The sequence below is a fragment of the Heloderma suspectum genome, chromosome 2 (genome assembly GCF_057233095.1).
Source record: "Heloderma suspectum isolate Gila_16-S chromosome 2, 16-S_ref, whole genome shotgun sequence".
Taxonomy (NCBI): Eukaryota; Metazoa; Chordata; class Lepidosauria; order Squamata; family Helodermatidae; genus Heloderma; species Heloderma suspectum.
In genome coordinates, this window is record NC_139459.1 from 165,765,632 (window position 1) to 165,787,173 (window position 21,542).

The 21,542-nt window shown below is 44.5% G+C and overlaps 1 protein-coding gene across 1 annotated transcript in view; it reads right to left on the reverse strand.

The window, feature by feature from the left end:
- The window catches only part of LOC146353121 (venom factor-like), a 105,250-nt gene extending 93,912 nt beyond the window's left edge, over window positions 1-11,338 (reverse strand). The window contains exons 1-4 of the mRNA XM_084829699.1: window positions 11,218-11,338; window positions 7,753-7,945; window positions 4,358-4,520; window positions 226-296 (exon numbers count right to left, since the gene is read on the reverse strand). Coding sequence (XP_084685825.1) covers window positions 226-296; window positions 4,358-4,520; window positions 7,753-7,945; window positions 11,218-11,312 — 522 coding nt within the window. The 5' untranslated portion in view covers window positions 11,313-11,338. The remainder of the gene's footprint in view (window positions 1-225; window positions 297-4,357; window positions 4,521-7,752; window positions 7,946-11,217) is intronic.
- Between the last annotated feature and the right edge of the window lie 10,204 nt (window positions 11,339-21,542).

Below are 21,542 nucleotides of genomic sequence, written 5' to 3' on the forward strand. Positions count from 1 at the left end.
GACAGGAAAAGTGATGGGAAAACACAGGAGAGTTCCAAATGGAAGACAACAATGTCTGGACCCCCCGTAAAATTCTGTGAATGAGGCAAGGTGATGGCATGATAAAAGCCTTGTCCAGAAGTACCCTAGCACTTCAGTTTCCTAACAATGCTTTGACAGAATAAATTAAAAGGAAATTCACTGTTCCATTAAGTGAAAAAGGCAGGTAAATGCAATGTCTCTTACCACAATTTCTATAGAGACAGCCTTTTTTTGTGGATCCAATGTGTGTCCAACGGTGAAGAGTCGATACATCACTGTGGGAAGGATGGACACATTAGTCTGGTGTCTGCATATGCATGTAGACATGCAGGATCAAGTCTAAAAATGTTACAGCTTTGATTAAGACTCTAATGAGAGACAATAAGCCCTTCCTCTCATTCCCCGATATCTGTGAGCCTCCTCTATTCTCCTCAGAACTACTCCTCTCATGGCCACATGCAGCTATACTATTTCCTCCATCCTCCTGCTTCGTCAGTCTGGACTCAAATATGATTAGGAGCAGGCCCTGTTGCCTAGCAACCCAAACCATCTTCTTCCAAGGGGTGTCTTTTTAGTAGGGCTGTTGCTTCAGGACAAACAGTTGAATATATGCGCTAGCAGGGGACTGGGCTGAGATCTATCTACAGTGTAGATTCTACACACTAGAAACCTATATTGCTTTTATAGCACTTTAATTTTAATGGCTTCCCTCAAAGAATCCTGGGATTGGTAGTTTGGTGAGTGTTGTATCCTAATAGCTACAGTCCCTTCCCAGTTTGTTTTTTAGAGGTTTGTTCCTAGGGGGCTTTGAGAGGAAGGGGCAGGAGTGGAGAGAGAGAAAGGGAGGGAAGACAGAAAGGAGACAGAAACTGTAAGAAACAAAGGGCATCTCTACACCAACCTAAAATCCTGCATTTAGAACAGGGCTTTCTGCTTCCGTTTTAAATGCAGGATCACGACTCCCTTTTTCACCCACTTCCTTTCCCCCACTCCCCTTTCCCCTTCCTTCTCCCCGTATCTGAGTCTTCCATTATCTTTCATTTATCTTGCTCCTCTTCTTGCCGCTTTTCCTCTTTTCATTGAGGGAAACGGAACACAACAGGGTAACTTGTGGAACACAACAGGGTAATTTGATAGCTCATTATCTGCAATCTATTTAAAAATGGAACAAAGGGCATTCCATTTAGTGCAGGAGATGCCTTGGAGGATCACAGCATCATGTAAAGAGCCCACAAGCTTCCGTTAAGGAGCAATCTCAATCGACGGATAAAAGCTCCGTGTGAAGAAAGCCAAAATGTGAATAAAAGAAACAGATTGCTTGCATGCAAGCAAGCCGTGCCTTCTGTGGCCTCCTTACCAGGAACAAGATATGAATATCAGCAGGGACTGCCCAAGACATATTGCTACCTGAGGCAAAAGACAACATGGCCCTTCCTCCCATTTCATATACAGATGCCAACCTGACTGGCAGTTGAACACTGGTGAAGGGACAGTGTCCTTGACTGTACCAGAAGGCAGCAGGCTAACTTAGGTGACACAGGGCAGGCCACGTGAAACACACAGCCAACATCTTGTCCCGTCCCCCCCCATATCTGCTGCCTCAGGTGGCTACCTCACTATGCCTAATGATAGGGCTGGTCCTTAATGTGGAGTCTAAGAATTCTGTGTTAGACATCCTGGTCCCTGCCCATCCCCCAGCTCCAATTCCCAGCTTTCCCTAGGTAGAGGGATGGAATATTAAACCTGTTTTGAATCTGGAACATGTATATTCCCATTATTTGTTTGGTTTCAGTGGGGAAAAACCTAGGAACTTGACACTGAGCCTTTAACAGTTATTGGAGCTATGCTATGCTATCCTACTTGCAAGACATTTCTCCACTGAGTCCAAATCATAAATGGAGAAGGAAAGGTTCATGACAAGGGTGGCTCTATGTAAAAGAGGTCAGGGCTCTGCATCTTTAATAGTTGTGTAAATTGCCCCTTCTTCACAACTATTAATGGTGCAGGAGCCTTCTCCTCTTCTGCATCTGGCCACCCTATTTCATGACTGTGTTGTTTAAAAGTAAAGACTGTTGTTTAACATGATCTTTTCCAAAATTCCACTTTGCTCCCAAAAATATCTGCAAATTTGTACTTTGCAAATGTAAATATTCTGACAATTTTGAATGTTTTCTGATGTGTGACTATTTGATATGCATTGACCAATTGACAATCAAATATTTTGCAATCTTTGAAAATGCTTGACCTGACATCTGGTAGATTTGACAGTATCTGACACGTAGCAGCGAGTGACAATGTGGAACTGCCTGACATGGCAGCAGTAGTTAGTGTTTGACAATAACTGACACGTAGCACTTAGCATTTGACATTGAACTGGTTTGCACATAATGCACGCTCCCTCTTTCCCTCTCCTTCTCCAGGGAGACCATGACGAGGAGACTGGAAGCTTTCACTTCTGTTTTCAACTAATTGCAGTTACTCATTTTGTCCTAACCAAGAAATGTGATTAGTGTTAGGTATGGATAGGTGAACAACCCAGGATCATAAACCACAGTTTGAAGTTGGCTCGTTTTTCTAAATCATAACTAAGATGAACCATAGTTTCTACAGCATTTGGACAAAAAGAGTAAGCATGCTTAGTTGAAATTGGAAGCAAAATCATCTGACCTCCTTCTTGCAGCCATGCTAGAGAAAGGGGGAGTGTGTGATCCTGAGGTTCAGGATAGCACTAAACTGTGGTTTAAGGTTATGTTTGCAGCCAGTATCTCAGGTATAACAGTGAATTATTGACATGATTTGACAGGTGACATGCAGTATCACTGATCCATTGACTGTAACTACAGCTGATTGCAATAGAGTTTAGAAATTTTATATTAAATTCACTCATTCATTTAATCAAAATAGGTAAACTTAGAACTTTAAATGGCAGCTTTCAGTTGTGGGAAGCCAAATCAAAATCCAAACCTTGAAAATTGAAAATCCCCTGAGTTTTTAAATTTTTATGAAATTTTGTTTCAGCTCTGTAAAAAAAACACACCCCTAATATTTTTTCAAATGACACCACTGCAAAAGAATGCAATCAGTACAGAGAAAGGAGCCTAGAAAGCTTGGAGGCTATTATTGGGAAAATTGCAACCTCATCTGCAAGTTACAGGAAGGGGGCAGTGTTGCAGTTAGCTAGTTAATGCAGGTTTGAGGGGCATAGCTAGCCTTAGGATCTCTATAGACTACGCTGTGGTTTCCTGCTCTTCCCTTCCCCCCACCCCCAACCTTCTCCATTGTTGGGAGTACATGTACTTGCTCTTTCTCTTTCTCTCTCTCTCTGGCATTGTAGAACACAAATAAATGGAATGAACAAACTCCAATTGAAACCCTACTCTGTACCTGCATTTTCATGCAAGTATACTATGAGTAAAGCTTTTTTCTTTCCCTCACTAAAGGAAGGTGTGGTCTTCTTTAGCCTTTGTGTGCATGTGGGACTGGTAAACACTCATTCTGTTTTGCCCTTTTATTTTCTCTGCTAACTGCCTTTTAAACAGGAGGCAGCAATACCAAATTAATTTCAGCTTGTGTGAGAAGAAAGCAGATTTGCATTCCTCAGAAGTAAGTTCCATTGAGTCCAATGAGGCTTACTCCCATTTAAGTTATAGGATTGCAGTCTTAGTCACAGGTTAGCTGCCTGTTCTTTCCTTTCTTCGCCTATGTAAAGAAGTGTGATGTAATGAAGTGAAAAGATCACTAGGCCAGGGTTTGCTTCTTCCTGGTGCACAGTTTGGTTTCCTTATTTTAATAGGCAGTGTCATCCCTTGACACCAGGGCAGGGGACAACAGCACACCTGAAACAATACATAGAGGCTAACTGGATAGGGAGCCTCACCCAATTGACCAGGAGGAAGGGCTAAAGAAGGGATATGCAGCTCTCAAAAACTTGAGAGCTTTGGAAAGCCAATGTGGCAATATGGCTGCCAGAACATGCCTCTTCTGAAACACAGGAATAGGTTTACCATCTTTATCCTTCACCAGAGACTCCAATTCATCTGTGCTTGGAAGTTCAGTTCTTAATCCCCCTGTCCCACTTGAGTTTTCCAACGAAGTTTAAACCTCAGCCTAGCCTTCATCTATGACTGAAAGCTTTTTCATCCTTTCTCTGATATAGCAAGACCCAGTGCTGTGAGGCTGATGCTATGTTGAGGAGATAGTCCAGGTTGATACTCTTCATAGATGGGGGAGCCAAACATGGGTAATCCCACAGAGAAGTGACTCTTGTGTTCAGCCCCTGGGTCTTAGGTGTTACCGTCTTTGTGACAAGTGTCAGCGAGACATCATTGTGTGTTACCTGTCGATCCAGGTGTGTAGATGGGTTTATCTGTCTGGATAAAGATATAGCCACTGTGGAAGGAAAGGGGAACAACCATCTCCAGTGAGAAGAGTGAGCTGGTAGCCTGCACATGCACATACTGCTTCCTCTGGCCTTTCTTCTTCACACGTTCAGATGGAACCTAGAGAAAGGAAGGTATCACATAGGGCTTCCTCCACTCCTTGCTCAGCAGTGGTTATAAAGAGCATCACATATATTTTGAAAATCAAGGATTTGTACACCACATAATCTGTTCTTTTGGGGCCCTTTACTGCTCCTTCTGTAGGTGGTGAAGGAGAAACTATTTGGCTAGTTTCCTCTGCCAATGTTAACTTTTATTTATTATATCCTCCTCTTTCTTCAAGGAGCTCATAGCAGCTTATATAGTGTTAGGAAGAACATAGGAGCCTGCCTTATACCAAGTCAGACCATCTAGCTCAGTACTGCCTACACTGATTGGCTACAGCTCTCCAGGGTTTCAGCTCCCAGCTGTACCTGGAAATGCCAGGTATTGAACCTGGAACTTTCAGCATGCAAAGCATGTGCTCTACCACTGAGCTACGCAGAGCTTACAAGGGAGCTTAAGTTCAACAGAATTATGCCAAATGCCTTTAGACTATTTTCCTAGCTTAAGAAACATTAACGAGGCAATGCTTTTTAAAAGACAGAATCAATAGAGAGAAATGCATTCTTTGGCTCTTCTGGACGGGCTTAACAATGTCACTGTTCCAGCCTTTGTGTTGGGAGTGAAACAGTACACGAGGCCTGGCAACAAAAGAGCCCTGCGTTGTGGTAACTTCCTCTCAGACTATTTAGAGATGCTAGTTTTCAGAGATTTGTTACGTTCCACATTATCCTTTTCCTTTTGGTAGTGACAACACAAGGTCACTCATGTCTTCCTGAGAATCTAGAAAGTTTCACCAAAACTGTTTCATAGCTGTGATCAGCCTCCTGAAATCTTCCGTTGAGCCTCAAGCCTGACAAGTACTTCTATATCCTTTCATGGGATTTAGATCAAGTTCCTTGTATTACCTTTACCATACCTCGCATTTTGTCTCACCTGGGGTAAATGGATGATACAAAACTTTAAGTCATAATGGTTTGCAAATTGTTTTGGGATTCCCCAGCTGTGGCTGTGGTAGGCCTACACAACCTGTGACCTACCAGTCTGAACGCAGCCTATCAGCTGCGCATGGCAAGCCATCGGAGTCTTGATAAACATCATGGTGTGTTGCTGCCTGCCCAGAACTGCAAAGAGCAGTTGGGTTTCAAGCACCTGGCAGGCCAGAGGACTACAAGTTCTGCAGGCGTGGGCTTTGCTAAGCAAACCGTTACTATATTTGGTTCTGAAGAAGTGTTCCTTACGGAGAGGACGTTAATTCTCTTTTGTACATCCTGCTTCAGAAAGGTTCTCCCAATGAATCAGCTCCATGCAAGGCAAAGCAATGTTGAGAAGTTAAGACAAAAGCCCCCCCCACACACACACACACACTGTTCAGTCTGACTTATCCAAAATCAGCCCCAATCCAAGTAAGCAGAACTTATGCTGCTTCCACCAGAACTCTCTCATGGTTTAAATAACCCCTGAAGTCTTTCTGTGTTAGAAAATGGCTGTCAATGTCACACAAATCCAGTTTTAATGTTGGTAGGCAAAGTCCTTTCTCTGCCACTTTCTATCCCTGCCCTCCCCTTCTCCCACCCCCTGCTGACTGTATCAAAGCCCAAATAAACTGCTGGTGATATGTTCAGCCACAGCACATTAAAGCAGTAGTGGTTGTGCAGTTTCATAGGAACGGATGATAGAGCCAGAAGTTACACTGCAGGGTCTGAATAGATAACCTTGTTGTCCTTCTAAACCAAGGTTTGGACCTTGGATTGTAATCCCTCACTTTTTCAAAGGCAAACACTATCATGAGACTATAGTGGCTTAGTAAAGCTCAGATTATAGGAGAACTAGTCTAGTTTCCTCCTTCTCCTCTCTCCCAAGTGAGGGTGCATACTATTTTAGGGGGGTTTTAAGCTGGTCAAAATCTTTTAGTCTTACATATCATGCTTTCAGAATGTGTTACTTTTGTGTGATTTTTGAGACCTTCCACTGCAATTCAGTAGAGATCTGAACTGACTATTGTGTCAGCAGCTGGCTGTGGTTTGTGGTGTGGTAGGTGGGAGTGTTGAACTCAACTTCGCTCCATTACCCACCTCTCTGCCATTACTTGTTAAAAATGCTGTCCCTTCAGTGCCTCCATACTTTTATTTTTTGTTATTAAAACTGGCTTGCTTTTTGCCCCTGAGTGCCCATGTGCCTTAACAGCAAACAGCGTGCTCTGGCTTTCATCCTCAATTTTTCTGTGAGCGACTGAGCGCTTGACTGCTTTTTTGTTCTAAGGATGCCAATGATGCATTTGTAATTTTTTTCTTAGATCTTTTTTTTTTTTTTTTAAGCCACAATGTGAGGTGGGGAAAGAGTTGGCTGGAGACCACCTACTATGTACCACTCAGTTATAGCTTTTCAAGAAGGGGACAGAAGTTACAGGAGTTAAACTGAACAAAATCAAATGGGTAATGGATTAGGAGGATGGCCTAGCAATATAGTTTTATAAAGATATGGTTTCTATTTTTTACTTTTCTTAACAAAAAAAGAAAATGACTTCAGACCTCCAATCACCCAGAGAACATTTTGGAGAGAAGTACTGTCTTAAGATTTGAATATGTACTTTGTGCAATTGTTTATATCTAGTGTTACTTTGGCACTACAAAACTGAATGTGGATGTTTATACAGTATAATAAGCACTTGGATTTAAAGTTTTGTTTATCTGTTTAATGGAAAAATGAAACAATCTATTGTTTTAAAAAATCAAATGGGTAAAAACAAACAAAATCAAATGGGCAGATTAAGAGAAGGACTCCCCAAGAAAGTATTGTACACCTGTCATTGTCTTTGCTACATAACACTTTTTTTTGGTCCTACCATGGTCCAGTTGATTGTGGAGAGTTCTGTAGACCTTCAGGCTATACTCCCATGATGGTGGTGGGGACAGTCTGATATGCAGATAAATAGCATATCACTATCAGAGGGAAGGCTAGCCTGAACCTTTCTCTCTGACATACTATTTTCTACGTGCAAGGATTCCCCTCCCACCTCCTTGCATTTTCAAAGATACACCCCGCCCCCCCAGCCTAAAGTGGTCCAGGCAAGAAAAAGCTTTGCTACTTGACTCAGCTGAATATATAAACCAAGTATTCCAAAAATATTGTAAGCCTCCAGTTTCACATTCATATTACAAAATCACTGAAGCAAGCACCGATTTAAGGTTCATATGTGAAAATACCACGATGTCGCAATTGGTGGCCAAGGTTTTCATTCCAACTTCACCTTTATTTTTGCAGAGATCATCATGCCATTTCCAGAGTCCAGTCTGGCTTGAGTTTGGCTCAAGGTGACAGTCTTCTCGGGGAATGTATAGATGGTAACTGAGACATCAATAGGACTGATGTGATCATGACCCTCCACAACAATGGTCTCCTCACTATCCACGTGTATGGTGTTGGGGGCGATGAGCGTGTATCTGTGAAGAGGCAGCCAGAGTAGGGGGCATCATTATATCATAGGAAGCATTTTAATTTAAATTATCCAAGCAAAGGCTCAAACTGGTCCAATCCCTCTCTTCTTCACATGTTAAACCACTGGCAAAATGTATACTGTAAGGACACAGACCTTTTAAAAATTTGTTTATAATAAACAAATGGGTGGTACTACATGCATGATCAAAATAATATGAGCAATAATGTGCAACTATAGTTCATCCATGTCGCTGCAAGAGAGGTGTGGGTGTTGCTACTTCAGATATTACACTAGAAGCACAGAAAAGGGATGTCAGTCCTGCCGCCCCTTGTAATATCTGATGCCACAAAGCAAAGGGAGTCAGTATTCTTAGGGTGAAGGTAGACATAATTTAAAAAGAGGACTTGCAACCAGTTCTTCAGTTGCCTAGCATTCTTCCAGTTTCTCAGTTTGCTAGACAGACTTATATGCCAGCAAACTGAATTCTTGCTCTCCCCTGCCCCCCCCCCACAAGGAGTTGCCCACCTTAAAAAATTAAGCACCATGAGCTCAGCCATTTATAGTAAATCCTTTTCCATATTTTTAAATGAACCTTTACAAAATCTTGCAAAATTGCTGTAGGGGTGGACAGGTTAGAGAACTCATAGATGCCAGCAAACCTTTCATAGCCAGCTTTTGCTGCAAATTTGCAGAATTGTAATTGTTTAATTGTTTAAATTGTACAATTGTTTAATTGTAATTTGTAGGTTCATATTTTTGCAATATGATAAGCTGGCTTGTGAGGGTTGTATGCCCTGAAAGGCAGGTTTAAAATCTTTTAAATAAATAAATAAATAAATAAATACACGCTCCCCTCCCTCCCACCCTCCTTCTACTTGACCCTGGAGAGAAAAAGATATTTTTGAAATGGATGTGGTGAGGCTCCTTCTAAACTGGCCCCATCATAGAATCATAGAATAGTAGGGTTGGAAGGGGCCTACAAGGCCATCGAGTCCAACCCCCAGTTGTACAAATTGTACATCACTGTACAAATGTTATCTCTGTCATCACCAGTTTTACACATGAGGCTGAAATAGGGTTGGTTTTGTTGTTTTGTTTTAGCTAGGCAGAGAGGGCAATATGTCAGTGTTGTTAGAAAAAGAGACTCCATAACTGGTTGGCGCCTCAGTCACGTAAGAGCCCAAGTGGCGGGAAAAATGTAGGCGGAGCAAGAAGGGAACCATACTGACATGCTCATGACTAACGGCTTGGTAAGCTGGTGTACTGACTGTTTATTGGCTATTGGCTTGGTAAGCTGATGTACTGACTGTTTCATTGGTTACTGGCAAGAACAATAGAAGTGATAAAGTATAAAAAGCTTTTGCACACGTGCTTCGGGGTCCAGACTGCTCTGCACCCGTTTTGCAAAACGATCAATAAAATAGTGTTGGATCCACTGCTGCCTGCCTGGCATCCCTTTCTTCCAACCGAAAGCAAGAACTTTTTATCTAACAGTGTGAAAGAAGAACAACAGAGTTTGAATGAGACTAAGGAAGTCTGGGCTCTGTGAATCTTAAAGTGCAGGCTGTCTCCTTAGAAAAGGAACGTGGGACTTTGGCTGTTTGTTGAAGAGTTAAAGCTCCCCCTCCCCCTATGCTCAATCTGTATATTTGTAAATAAATGCAGATGTTATGAAACACCAATAAGCTTCCAGCAACCTCCTTCAAAAGGAAATCAAACATGAGTAAGCACTGCATCCGTGCAACTTTCACTGCTTGCAAAAGTGGGGTGAATGTAACAACAGGTACAGCCTTCCTTCATGTTCTACATCACTCAGGAGAAACTAACTCTTCCTGTTTCTACAGAAGCCAACTAGGGAGATCGCTAATTGGTTGACCCCAGTCCTGTGATCTTGGTTAATCATAACATCAATTCCTCCCCACCCCCACAGCATTGCTTTCATTTTTAAAAAGATGGTGATGATTGTTTTACAAATAAGGCACCACCAATGGTTGAAGTGACTGAACATTCATGCTGTACTTCAAAAAGGTTTTTTTAAGGCAGTCAGCCTGCATGAAGCAGGAGAAAAGGGCAAGACAGAGGCTTTCTTCACACGGAGCTTTTATCCTACAATTGAGATTGCTCCTTCATGGAAGTTGTGGGCTCTTTACATGATGCTGTGATCCTCCAAGGCGTCTCCTGCACTTAATGCCCTTTGTTCCATTTTTAAATAGATCACAGATAATGAGCTATCAAATTATCCTGTTGTGTTCCGCTTGAGTTTCTGCCATGAAAAGAGGAAAAGTGGCAAGAAGAGGAGTGAGATCAATGAAGGATATGGAAGACTGAGATATGGGGAGAAGGAGAGGGAAAGGGGAGGGGGAAAAGGAAGTGGGTGAAAAACGGATTTGCTGTGATCCTGCATTTAAAATGGAAGCAGAAAGTCCCATTTTAAATGCAGGATTTTAGGCTGGTGTAGAGATGCCCAGAGTAATTAATGGGCTGTAAGAGCAGGGGAAGCTGGCTGGAGCTCTGTGAGATGAAAGGGTAGCAAGTACTGATTTCAAGGAATATTTGTATACAAGTCTTGTGCTAGAGAATAGATAAGAATACATGTTCAAAAGCAGGGTGGAGCCTTAATTTTTTGCTGTTGCTTATCCTCTCAGGTACTAATGAAGGATGGTTGGAGTAGGAAGTGGCAAAAGAGAGGTTCTTGCTGCCATTCCTGAAATCACCACCTAAAGCTCAGGTGAAAACCAAGTAAATATGCCTAGTATTACAGCCTAAGTGTACAAAGTTCAGAGTCAAAATTATAATGGGACAAGGGATGTATTTTAAAGAATTTCAGAGCTTTTTAGCAGAATATTTCATTTTCTAAAACAACATTCAATATTTTAAGTGTCATACATTTATGCTTGTTGAATTTTGATCCAGACTATTAACTCCCAAAGCTTTGATAATACATTAAGTTAAAGATGTTTGATTTGAAAAACAAAAATCTAAAGCAAATCTGCAGAAAGACTAACATATTACAAAAAGGAAATCACAATGCTAGAATCCCATGCATCTTGAATGGGAAATCAAGCCCCATTAGGTATGAGAATTTTAAGCCTTTCGGCTTTGCTTTAAAATAAAGACAGCTGTTTCTTTCTTTTTCTAATAGAAGCCAAATATTAGGAAATAAGTGAAAATTGGTACTGGTCGATTTTGCAAAATTTGGGATTTCTTAAATCTGTTATTTCCCCAAATGAAGCGTAAGTTCACTGATCTTTGATTGCTGGTCACAGAGATACTTACAAGGGCCGGGTATCAGATCTAGGCACCGCAACATATGCCCACAAAGGGAATGCCCACAAAGCCAACAAGCAGAGAGCAGCAGAATGATTTCCCATTGTGCTTGAAGAGGCCTCCACCCTTTCAAGTGGCTTGTTTTAGTTAGGACTTCGCTTATGTGCAGAGGTTTCCTGAGGTTAATCAGTAACAGGAGAAACTCCCACACCTCCAGGATTAATGCCAGTTTTGCTGAGGATAGGAGAGGTTTGCTCTGGGGCAGGTGGAGAGAAAGCTATTTGGAAAAGACAAATCCTTTATTTGGTGCAGCCTGAGATTACAAGATCAGTGATGGCTCTCACCTCCTGCTATCTACTTGCCTGTTAGTTCTGTGAAATAGATGGGCTCTCCAGTGGTGGATCACAGGCTTGCAAGAACTCCGTAATTTTTCTAGGTCTGTGGTTTCCAACTTGTCCAGAGCTGGGATTAACCTTGAACCACAACCTGCAACATGGGACTCACTTTTAACTGTGTTTATCTTATATTTTATTTGCACCTTTATTCTACCTCTATTGTGAGGCTATGCATTGCATTTTGTGTATCACATGTCATGTATCATAATTTAATATCCATTGCATGCCTCACATTGTAGGTGAATGAGTTCCACTGGTGTGAGTGTTGATGGGTTTCAGCAAGGCCATTAGCTATGGAGTATTGGGGCTCCCAAAAATCCTATCATAAGCACTTTTGGAAACTGGGTGAAAAGGCTCTTACAGACTGCCCAGAGTCAGTAACCGTAGTGTCAGCAGTTGCAAGATCCTGTGGAATAACATCTCAAAACAGCACTTAGAACATCCTGTGAAAATAGCAGGCTTCTGGTCAATTCACCCCAGGGGACCTTGCACCATCAGCGATAAGACTGTTGCTGACAATAAAAAGCATCTGCAGGGTGAAACAGTCAGTGAAAAAAATGTACGTAAAGTAGACATAGCAAAATCCTAGTCAGAATTCTCAGGATATCAGAGGCCTGTTTCCATGAGCGATTTCCTCCAAACTGGCTGTGTGTGGAGGTCGTTAGGGATACATGACGGCGTGGCTGTCCAGCGGCCACCCCGGAGCTTATCAGGGAAAAACCAGATATTTGAGACTGCTAAAAGTCCGATTCTTTTTGTCAAGTCAGTTTCTCCCCTGTAGTTGCTGTGTGCCCCAACCCCTGCATTGACCTCAGGTATGGTAGCTCTACCCAGGAGTGTGCCTTTCACCGTGACCCTGATTAAGGGGTGTTTCCTGTGTGTTTCCCATCTTTGCACAAACCAGTTGGTGTTTACTTAGAAGTAACTCCCATTGTGGTCAATGAGGCTTCTCCCCTGAATAGAGATCCTGTGGGTTTATTTTATTTTATTTTATTTATTTATTACATTTCTTAATCGCCCATCTGGCCAGTCACCCGGCCTCTCTGGGCGATTTACAGCAATACAAACAGTTTTAAAACAATAAAATTCTACATTAAAACATCATATTTCTAAAAATACCCTAACCTACCTCAAATGCCTGCCTGAACAACTACATTTTAATGTGTGGCAGAAGCTCATTAAATAGGGGGCATGGTGGAGTTCCCTAGGGAGGGAGTTCCACAGAGTGGGGGCCACCACAGATTTAAATGGGGGCTAGTGTCTGTCTTTGTGTTTACTGTTTTTTCCCCCACAGCAAACCCATTAATTTCTCCTCAGAAGTAACTCCCATTGTGCTGAATGAGGCTTGCCCTCTGACTGCCCACATCAGTACTTATAGAGATCTCCCTCAATCAAAATGGCACAGTTTAAAGCCCAATTCCCTAAGTGTGGTTAAGCGTGATCTTGAGGCTCCAATTCTCCATTGTTTGCTTTATTGCCTTAGGAAGTAACTAATTCACAGCTTTGTTATAGAGATCTGCACAGTATCGGTTTGGTTAGAAAGGGGGCTGGTTTCCCAACCCTGTGTTCTCTCCCCCCCCTTTCCCAGCACAAGCATGTGTGTGTCTACTCAGAAGTAACACAAATTGTGCTCAATGAGGCTTGGGGCTGGTTGGGACGCTTGTCTTACAAATGCGCACAAGGGGAAGTAAGTACTTCGCATCTTCCTTACAGAGCCGGGGGGGCTCTCTTATTGGTTGAGCACCCCCTGCCACTCAGATGATGTTCACTCCAACCCCCCCACCACCCAGAAGTAAGTTACATGAAGCCACTTAGAATGATGTGATGTACACCCTCATGGAGCCCTGCCCAGACCAAAAGCGGCTCCTACAAGAATGCGGGTGAGCTGCTCCTCCCTTCTTCCATTGTTGAGGAAACAGGGCCCAGGAAAAGCGCACGCTTTGGGACCCCATAATCTCTGGAGCAAAGTCTCACTGACTGGGGTTGGCTTCCCATTGTAGTGAACAGTAAGTATGATTGGAGAGGGACACTAAGAGCTATGAGGGGGAGTGGGAGGGAAGTGCAGTTTCTGGGAACTGAGGTCAGAGCCCTGGGGGTGTCTCCATCAGCGATTTACTCTGAGCATGCTGCATGTTGAGGTCGTTAGGGATACATGACAATGTGGCCATCCAGCAGCCACCCCGGAGCTTATCATGGGAAAACTGGATTTCCTGAGGCTGCTTAAAGTCCAATACTTTTCCTCAAGTCAGATTCTCTGCGGTACAGCTGTTGTGTGCCCCAAACCCTGCACTGACCTTGGGTATGCTAGCCCTGCCCAGTGCTGTGCCTTCACAATGGCCTCAGTGAAGGGGTGTTTCCTGTGTTTCCAGTTCCTGCACAAACCAGTTAATATCCACTAGGAAGTAACTCCCATTGTACTCAATGAGGCTTGTCCCCTGAAAGTCCACATCAGAATTTACAGAGATCCTCCTCAATTGAAATGGCACAGTTTAAAGCACACATTCCCTAAATGCTCTAAAGCATGATCTCGAGGCTCTGATTCTCTGTGGTTTGGTTTATTGCCTTAGGAAGTAACTACTTCACACCTTTGTTATAGAGATCCTGCACAGTATTGGTCTGGTTAGAAAGTGGGCTGGTTTCCCATGCCTGTGTTCTCCCCCTCTCTCTTTCCCAGCACAAGCATATGTGTGACTACTTGGAAGTAACTCCCACTGTGGTCAATGAGGCCCGCCCTTGAAATGCAGGTGCATCTGGAGCTTCAGGGGAAAGGAGAAAGGGGGGGAAGCCTGGGGGGGAGGGAAGCCTCTCTAATTGGTTGAGCAGATGACATTCACTCCACCCACCTCCCACCCCCACCCGGAAGTATGTTCTATGAAGCGATTTTTACTGGTGCAGAGTACCTGCTCGTGGAGCCCTGCATGGACCAAAGCACAGCAAACCTGATTCTTTAAAAAAAAAAAAAAAATCCAGAACTCCTCCATTCACTTCTCCTTCCATTGTCATGGAAACATCCCCCAGTTCCAACCTCAGTTCCCTGAAACCAAAAAAATCCTATAGCTCTCTAGTGGCCATAGGATTGTTCCTTAACACACCAGCATGGGGAAGATGGCAAACATTTTATGATTAAGTGGGTGGTAAAAGAAATATTAATAAAACACAACATTAAATATCAGCCGCCAGCATGGGCAGCTAATCCACTCCCGCTCGACTGGCTAAAAATGTGCATAAAGTAACTTGAAAAACAAAAGAATTAAAACTTAAAATCCCCATCTCTCTCTCTTCCTTCTCTTGCTCTTCTCCTCCCTTTCTCTCTCTGTGTTAGGGCACAATCCTATGCATACTCAGACAGAAATATGCATATTCAGACAGAATCCTGCAATGTCTAAACATGCATAGGATTGCACCCTTAGTCTTTCTCCATCTCCCTCAGTCTCATATAACACTTTGTGCTTCCAGACAAGGCTTTTACTTTACCATCACCCTACTTCAAACACAAAATTTTATGGGAAGTCCAGATGTCACTGTCTTCAATTTGTCAGCCTCCCAAAAAATCCATTAAGGGGAGATAGCCGAAACAGCTGCACAATGCCTTCTGACTGGTCATGCTAGGAGACCTCCATCCAGGGCAAATTCTCCCTCTCTCATAATACTGGCCCTAGGTCATCCAATTAAATTTGCTGGCAATAGGTTCAGGGAGTACATCTCACACAATGCATAATTAAGTCATGGAATAAGTTGTGGTGATGGTCATTAGGAGCTTATCAACTCGAGGCATTTTTTATACGCTCATCCATCACTCATGGTTGTTTACAGGTTTTTCAGGCAATGTTGTGATCCAGCAATTTCACTTCTATTTTTGAACAGCACTTTCTGCAAGTATTTTTAGAGCAGGGAAATGCTTATTTGTGAAAGCAAAAGAAAATACTTTTTCCAGTTGTGTAACTGTGCTATTCTGCTATACCACAGTGCCACCTAGAGCAACACATAATGGGTAGACATGCCCATTATAGTGCATGAACTCTGTAGCTGCCATGTTCCAAGATGGTTGACATGCGAAAGGAGTGATACCTCATGAACAAATGCATGTATAAAGCTCATTTTGGTGGCAAAGTATAGGGCCTTATAACTTTTTAAAAAACTCATTTAGTCATGAGTTATTTCATATCCTGATTTGCGTGTCAACCATCTTGGAAATTTCAGCTGCAGAATCCATGTACCAGAATGGGGAGATCTATGAGCATTTATGGTCCTCTCAATACAGCAGTCTCATTAAAGTTTTATTAGTGACCCTAGCATAGAAAGTACACTTCTTAATAAACAAAAATGGTAGATGTTGGCCCAGTAGAAGAAGTACAAAGGCAACCATAGAACAGTATCTTTATTAGGACTAATGAAAATGACACAAAGTAGTAAGTGTTGTTTCTTTCTTCCAGGAGCCTTTAGTTAGCGCAACCATAGAGCTGTTTTGCACCTAGCATGGCACAGTCTCATCTGGCAGGTATTCCTATGCACACTTCCTAGGTGGGCACATCTGCATAACTCCACCACCACATTGTCTTAAGAAGTACAGACTTGAGCTTTTCAGCCATGCTCAGGCCCATCTTTTTTATGCTCCCAGTGTGAAGAAGTGTTATAAGGAATTCAAAAGCTTGTTTCCTCACTACTTTGTGGCATTTTTGTTGGTCCGAGAAAGAGCACTGCTATTTTAGACAGTTCTTAATAGATTTTTTCCCTAAAATATATAATGCAGAAAAGGTGGTGAACTAAATACTATGCAAGAATGTTGGGTGGACATACCATGGGAAGAGAAAGCTCAGATTCTGAGATATCATAAAATGCCTGTGTGTATTGGGGGCGGGGGGAGGGAAGAAGAGTACATAACCTCTCCCTTGTCCCATAGTGATGCAGTGACTGACTACGTGACATAGGATTTGCAACAATGGACATTGCTGCCAACGTAGGCTGAGTCTAAAAAGCTCTCCGGAACATTAGTAATTTGAGAAGGAAATTCCCTGTTCTTTGCAAATGAACCGCATATAGAAGGGGATTTCCCAGCCCTCTGTGTAGATTCACCTTCCCCAACACCCCCCAGATTAGAATTGTCTGATTACTTTTTATCTGGAAGCCTTTTTAGCCTTGGTATCTGGAATTTCATAACAAATGAAAAATTTACAGATAATATAGCATATATGTAAATGAGGAAACTGGTATGCAGATGATCGGACTTGTAAACAATGGAAGTCAATAAACTAGTGAATATGTAATTCATACAAGCATAAGGAGATAACAGTCATTTGAAGGATGATGTCCTGGACTGCTTCCCTGTTTAGAAAAATGTGCTAGCTTCCCTCCTAAATTGCAGCAGCTTTGTTCTAATGTTCCTTGTTTGTTTTTGTTGCAAATTGCAAGAGCCTGTTGTCCCATGTGCCCTCTCCAGCTCTAAACAAAGGCATAGACAAAACAATCAAAGATCTCTGCCCATTTGTGTTGCTTATCAGAATGCCAGGGAGTTTGGCCATGGACATTTTGATCTATGACTGCTTTAGAAATATTTTCCCCCCAATTTCGGGAAGGAGAGGTTAATGCTCCCAGTTCATGATGCAGTTCCAGGAATACTGAAGAAAGGCTACCTATTGCAATGTTGTGCAAGCTGCATAAACAACACCAAGGCCAGTTCAACTCCACAAACAGTTACTTTGTGTGGTGGCATTTTTAGGGTGACAATAAAGCAATGTGAAATGAAAAGTGCTCCCCACACCCATTGTGGTGTATTGTTTAGATGTCTAAGCAGGGGTCCCAACCCTTTTGGGTCGGTGGGGATATTTGGAATGTCATGTGAAGGTGGCTTGCCTGTTGATTAAAAAAGTTGCCAAGGTGGGCATGGCCAGTCACAGAATACTCAGAAGCCAAGCTGGTAAGACTAAAAGAAAAGTAACTTGCCCAATATAAGGCAGAGGTGAGGTCTGAGCTCCAAAATGCAAAATGACTCTTTTGAACCCAAATAAAGATGGCACTGGATGACTGGCTCTAGAAAAGTTACATGGATGACCAATATTAATATGCCATATCCATGTGTATACAACTCACTCAGAACAAAATTATTGCATTGAAACCAGCCCTTACACTGTAGATTACCCCTTTAATTATCTCTGTACACTAATGTAATGCTGATATATCCACCCACAATGAGATAGGATCTCAGAGTACAGTTGAAATGGATTTTCTCCCTAAGACTCTACAGAAAATTCTCCTTTGGGAGCCGGGATGTTGAAAATCTACAGAATAGAGGATACTCCTTGGAAAAGCGTGACAGTTAGGAGAAGAAGAATTAGACCCCACTCTACACCAGTGGAAGCAGTGGAACCAATTCCAGGTACTTGAGGATGAGACTGGAGGACAGCCTGCAGAGGAAGAATTACAGGGGAACCTGCATGAGAGCAAGCAAGAGGCTGAAGGTCAGTCAAGCAGAGGCGATGAAACCCAGGCCTACAACAAGAAGAAGAGAAGAGGAGTAGTAGTGGGAGACTCCTTGCTGCATGGGATAGAGACCCAAGTATGTCGTGAAGACCCGTGGACTCGCCAGGTATGCTGTCTCCCAGGAGGATGGATTATTTTTTTATTTTTTTTATTAAATGTATTAATCGCCCATCTGGCTGGTCACCCAGCCACTCTGGGCGATGTACAACATACAATAAAAACAGTTTAAAACAATAAAATTCTACAATAAAAACATTTTCTAAAATACCCTAACCCACCCCAAATGCCTGCCTGAACAACAACGTTTTTAATGCACGACGGAAGCTCATTAAAGAGGGGGCATGACGGAGTTCCCTAGGGAGGGAGTTCCACAGAGTGGGGGCCACCACAGAAAAGGCCCTCTCCCTCGTCCCCACCAGTCTAGCTGTCCTGGCTGATGGGACAGAGAGAAGGCCATCCGAGGCTGATCTTGTTAAGCGGCCTGTCTGGTGCTGCTGGAGGTGCTCCTTAAGATAGGCTGGGCTGGAACCATATAGGGTTTTAAAGGTCAAACCCAACACCTTGAATTTGGCCCGGAAAACAACTGGTAACCAGTGCAACTCGTTCAGCACTGGAGTGATGTGATCTCGCCGGCGGCTGCCTTTAATCAGGCGAGCCGCCGCGTTCTGTACCAGCTGCAGTTTCCGAACCGTCTTCAAGGGTAACCCCACATAGAGCGCATTACAGTAGTCTAAACGAGAGGAGACCAGGGCATGTACTACCGATGGGAGCAGATGGTCGGGAAGGAAGGGGCGCAGCCGCGTATCAGATGGAGTTGATACAGCGCTGTCCAGCTCACAGCTGACACCTGAGCCTCCATGGACAGCTGGGAGTCCAAAATGACCCCCAGGCTGCGGACCTGGTCTTTCAAGGGTAGCCGTACCCCATTCAACACCAGGTCAACATCCCCCAGCCTCCTCTTGTCTCCCACCAAAAGTACCTCGGTCTTGTCAGGGTTGAGCTTCAGGCTATTCCTCCCCAACCAGCCACTCACCGTCTCCAGACATTTGGACAGGGATTCTACTGCCAACCTTGGTGAAGATTTAAACGAGAGGTAGAGCTGCGTGTCATCCGCATATTGATGACACTGCACCCCAAACCTCCTGATGATAGCCCCCAGCAGCTTCACATAGATGTTAAATAGCATCGGGGAGAGGATGGAACCCTGCGGCACCCCACAAGTAAGTGGCCACAGGTCCGAAACCTCCTCTCCCAGTGCTACCCTCTGGTACCTGCCGGAGAGGAAGGACCGGAACCACCGCAATACGGTGTCCCCAATGCCCAACCCCTCCAGGCGGTCCAGGAGGATACCGTGGTCAACCTTATCGAAAGCCACTGAGAGGTCGAGGAGAACAAGGAAGGAGCATTCACCCCTATCCAGAGCCCTCCTCATATCATCTACCAAGGCGACCAAGGCCGTTTCTGTCCCATGCCCAGGCCTGAAGCCCGACTGAAATGGGTCTAGATAATCAGTTTCTTCCAAGTGTGCCTTCAACTGCACCGCCACCAACCGCCCAATCACCTTGCCCCAAAATGGCAAATTTGAGACTGGGCGAAAGTTGTTCAAAACTTGAGGATCCAAGGAGGGCTTCTTTAAGAGCGGTCTTATCACTGCCTCCTTGAGGGCTGATGGCATCACTCCCTCCTCAAGGGAGGCGTTCACCACCGCCTTGATCCCCTCACCCAGTCTCTCTCTGCAGCTCATAATGAGCCAAGATGGGCAAGGATCAAGTAAGCAGGTGGTCGGCCGTACCGATGAAAGCACCCTGTCCACTTCATCAGGAGGAAGAGGCTGGAACCGATCCCACAAAACCGGTTTGCCACAGGCCGCCTCTTGCTCACTAACTGTATCCACAGCGTGAAGAGTAACACACCTAATCTGATCAATTTTATCTGCAAAGTGCCTTGCCAAGGCCTCACAGGAGGCCTTAGAATGCTCCAGTGGTTCCGGAGCCACAGGACCGACCAGGCTGTGGACCACTTGGAACAGCCTCCTGGGACAGCACTCTGCAGACGCGATGGAGGCAGCATAATATTCCTTTTTTGCTGCCTTCACCACCACGTGATAGGCTGAAGATACAGCTCTAGCCCGTGTCTGATCGTCTTTGGAGCGAGACTTCCGCCACCGGCGCTCTAGCCGTCTCACCTCCTGTTTCAGAGCTTGTAACCACGGATTTTGAACCATGGTGCAGTCTGAGCCCTGTTCAGGGGGAGAGGGCGTTTCGGAGCCACCCGATCTAATGCCCCAGTGATTGCGGCATTCCAGCCACCCACCAGGGTCTCGACCGAGTGGCCGTTGGCATGCCCCAGAGAATCCCCAAGCGCGTTCAGGAATCCATTTGGATCCATAAGATGCCTGGGGCGGACCATTTTAATGGGTCCTCCACCCCTGCGGAGGGGTTGTGGAACCGAGAAGTCCAACGTCACCAGATAGTGATCTGACCATGACAAGGGGGTGGTGGATATACCCCCGACTTCCAGATCACTCCCCACTTCTCCAGAAACAAACACAAGGTCTAGTGCATGACCGGCTACATGGGTGGGCCCAGTTAGAATATGGTGCAGCTCCCAGGAGGCCATGGTCTCCATGAAGTCCCGAGGTGCTCCTGTGAGGATGGCCTCCGAATGTACATTGAAGTCCCCCAACACCAATAAGTTAGGGGACTGCACATGCACATCAGAGACCACCTCAAGCACCTCGGCCAGGGAGTCAGCCGTGCAGCGGGGTGGACGGTACATGAGCAGAATCCCCAGACTGCCCTTCGGGCCCAACCTCCAGTACATGCACTCAGCAACCTTGGTCTTCCGGAGAGGGGGTCTGGTGAAGACCAAGGACTCTCGGTAGATAACAGCCACTCCCCCTCCCCGATCCCCAGCCCTCGGCTGCTGTGCATACGAAAATCCAGCTGGACACATGGCTGCAAGGGTTGGAGCAGCAGCCTCGGCCAGCCAGGTCTCCGTAATACATGCCAGGTCTGCACCCTCATCCAGGATCATGTCATGGATGAGGGATGTTTTCTGGGTAACAGACTTGGCATTGCAGAGCAGCAAACGAAGGCCAGAAGATGGGGTCACGCCTCCCCCAGCCATCCTTTGGCTCTGGACAGGCCTGGAGCAGGGGACAGATATTACACATCTCTCCCTTGTTCCCCTTACCTGGCATGGCCTGCCCCTAGCACTCCGCCAGCACCTGCCGCCCAGCCTCGGTATGTTCTGGCCCCCAACACTCCCCCCACTGCCTCCATCAGGTGGACACATGCCCCCTTGCTCCCGCCTATCAGGCAGGCTACCCACCCCTAAAAACACAACAAAATCCCCCAGAAAAACAAAACAAAACAACAACAAAAAACAATTAAAAATCCCCTTAAAAATAATGCCAAGCAGGAATCCACAGGGAAGGCCTGGTGGTGGTGGTGGTGGTGG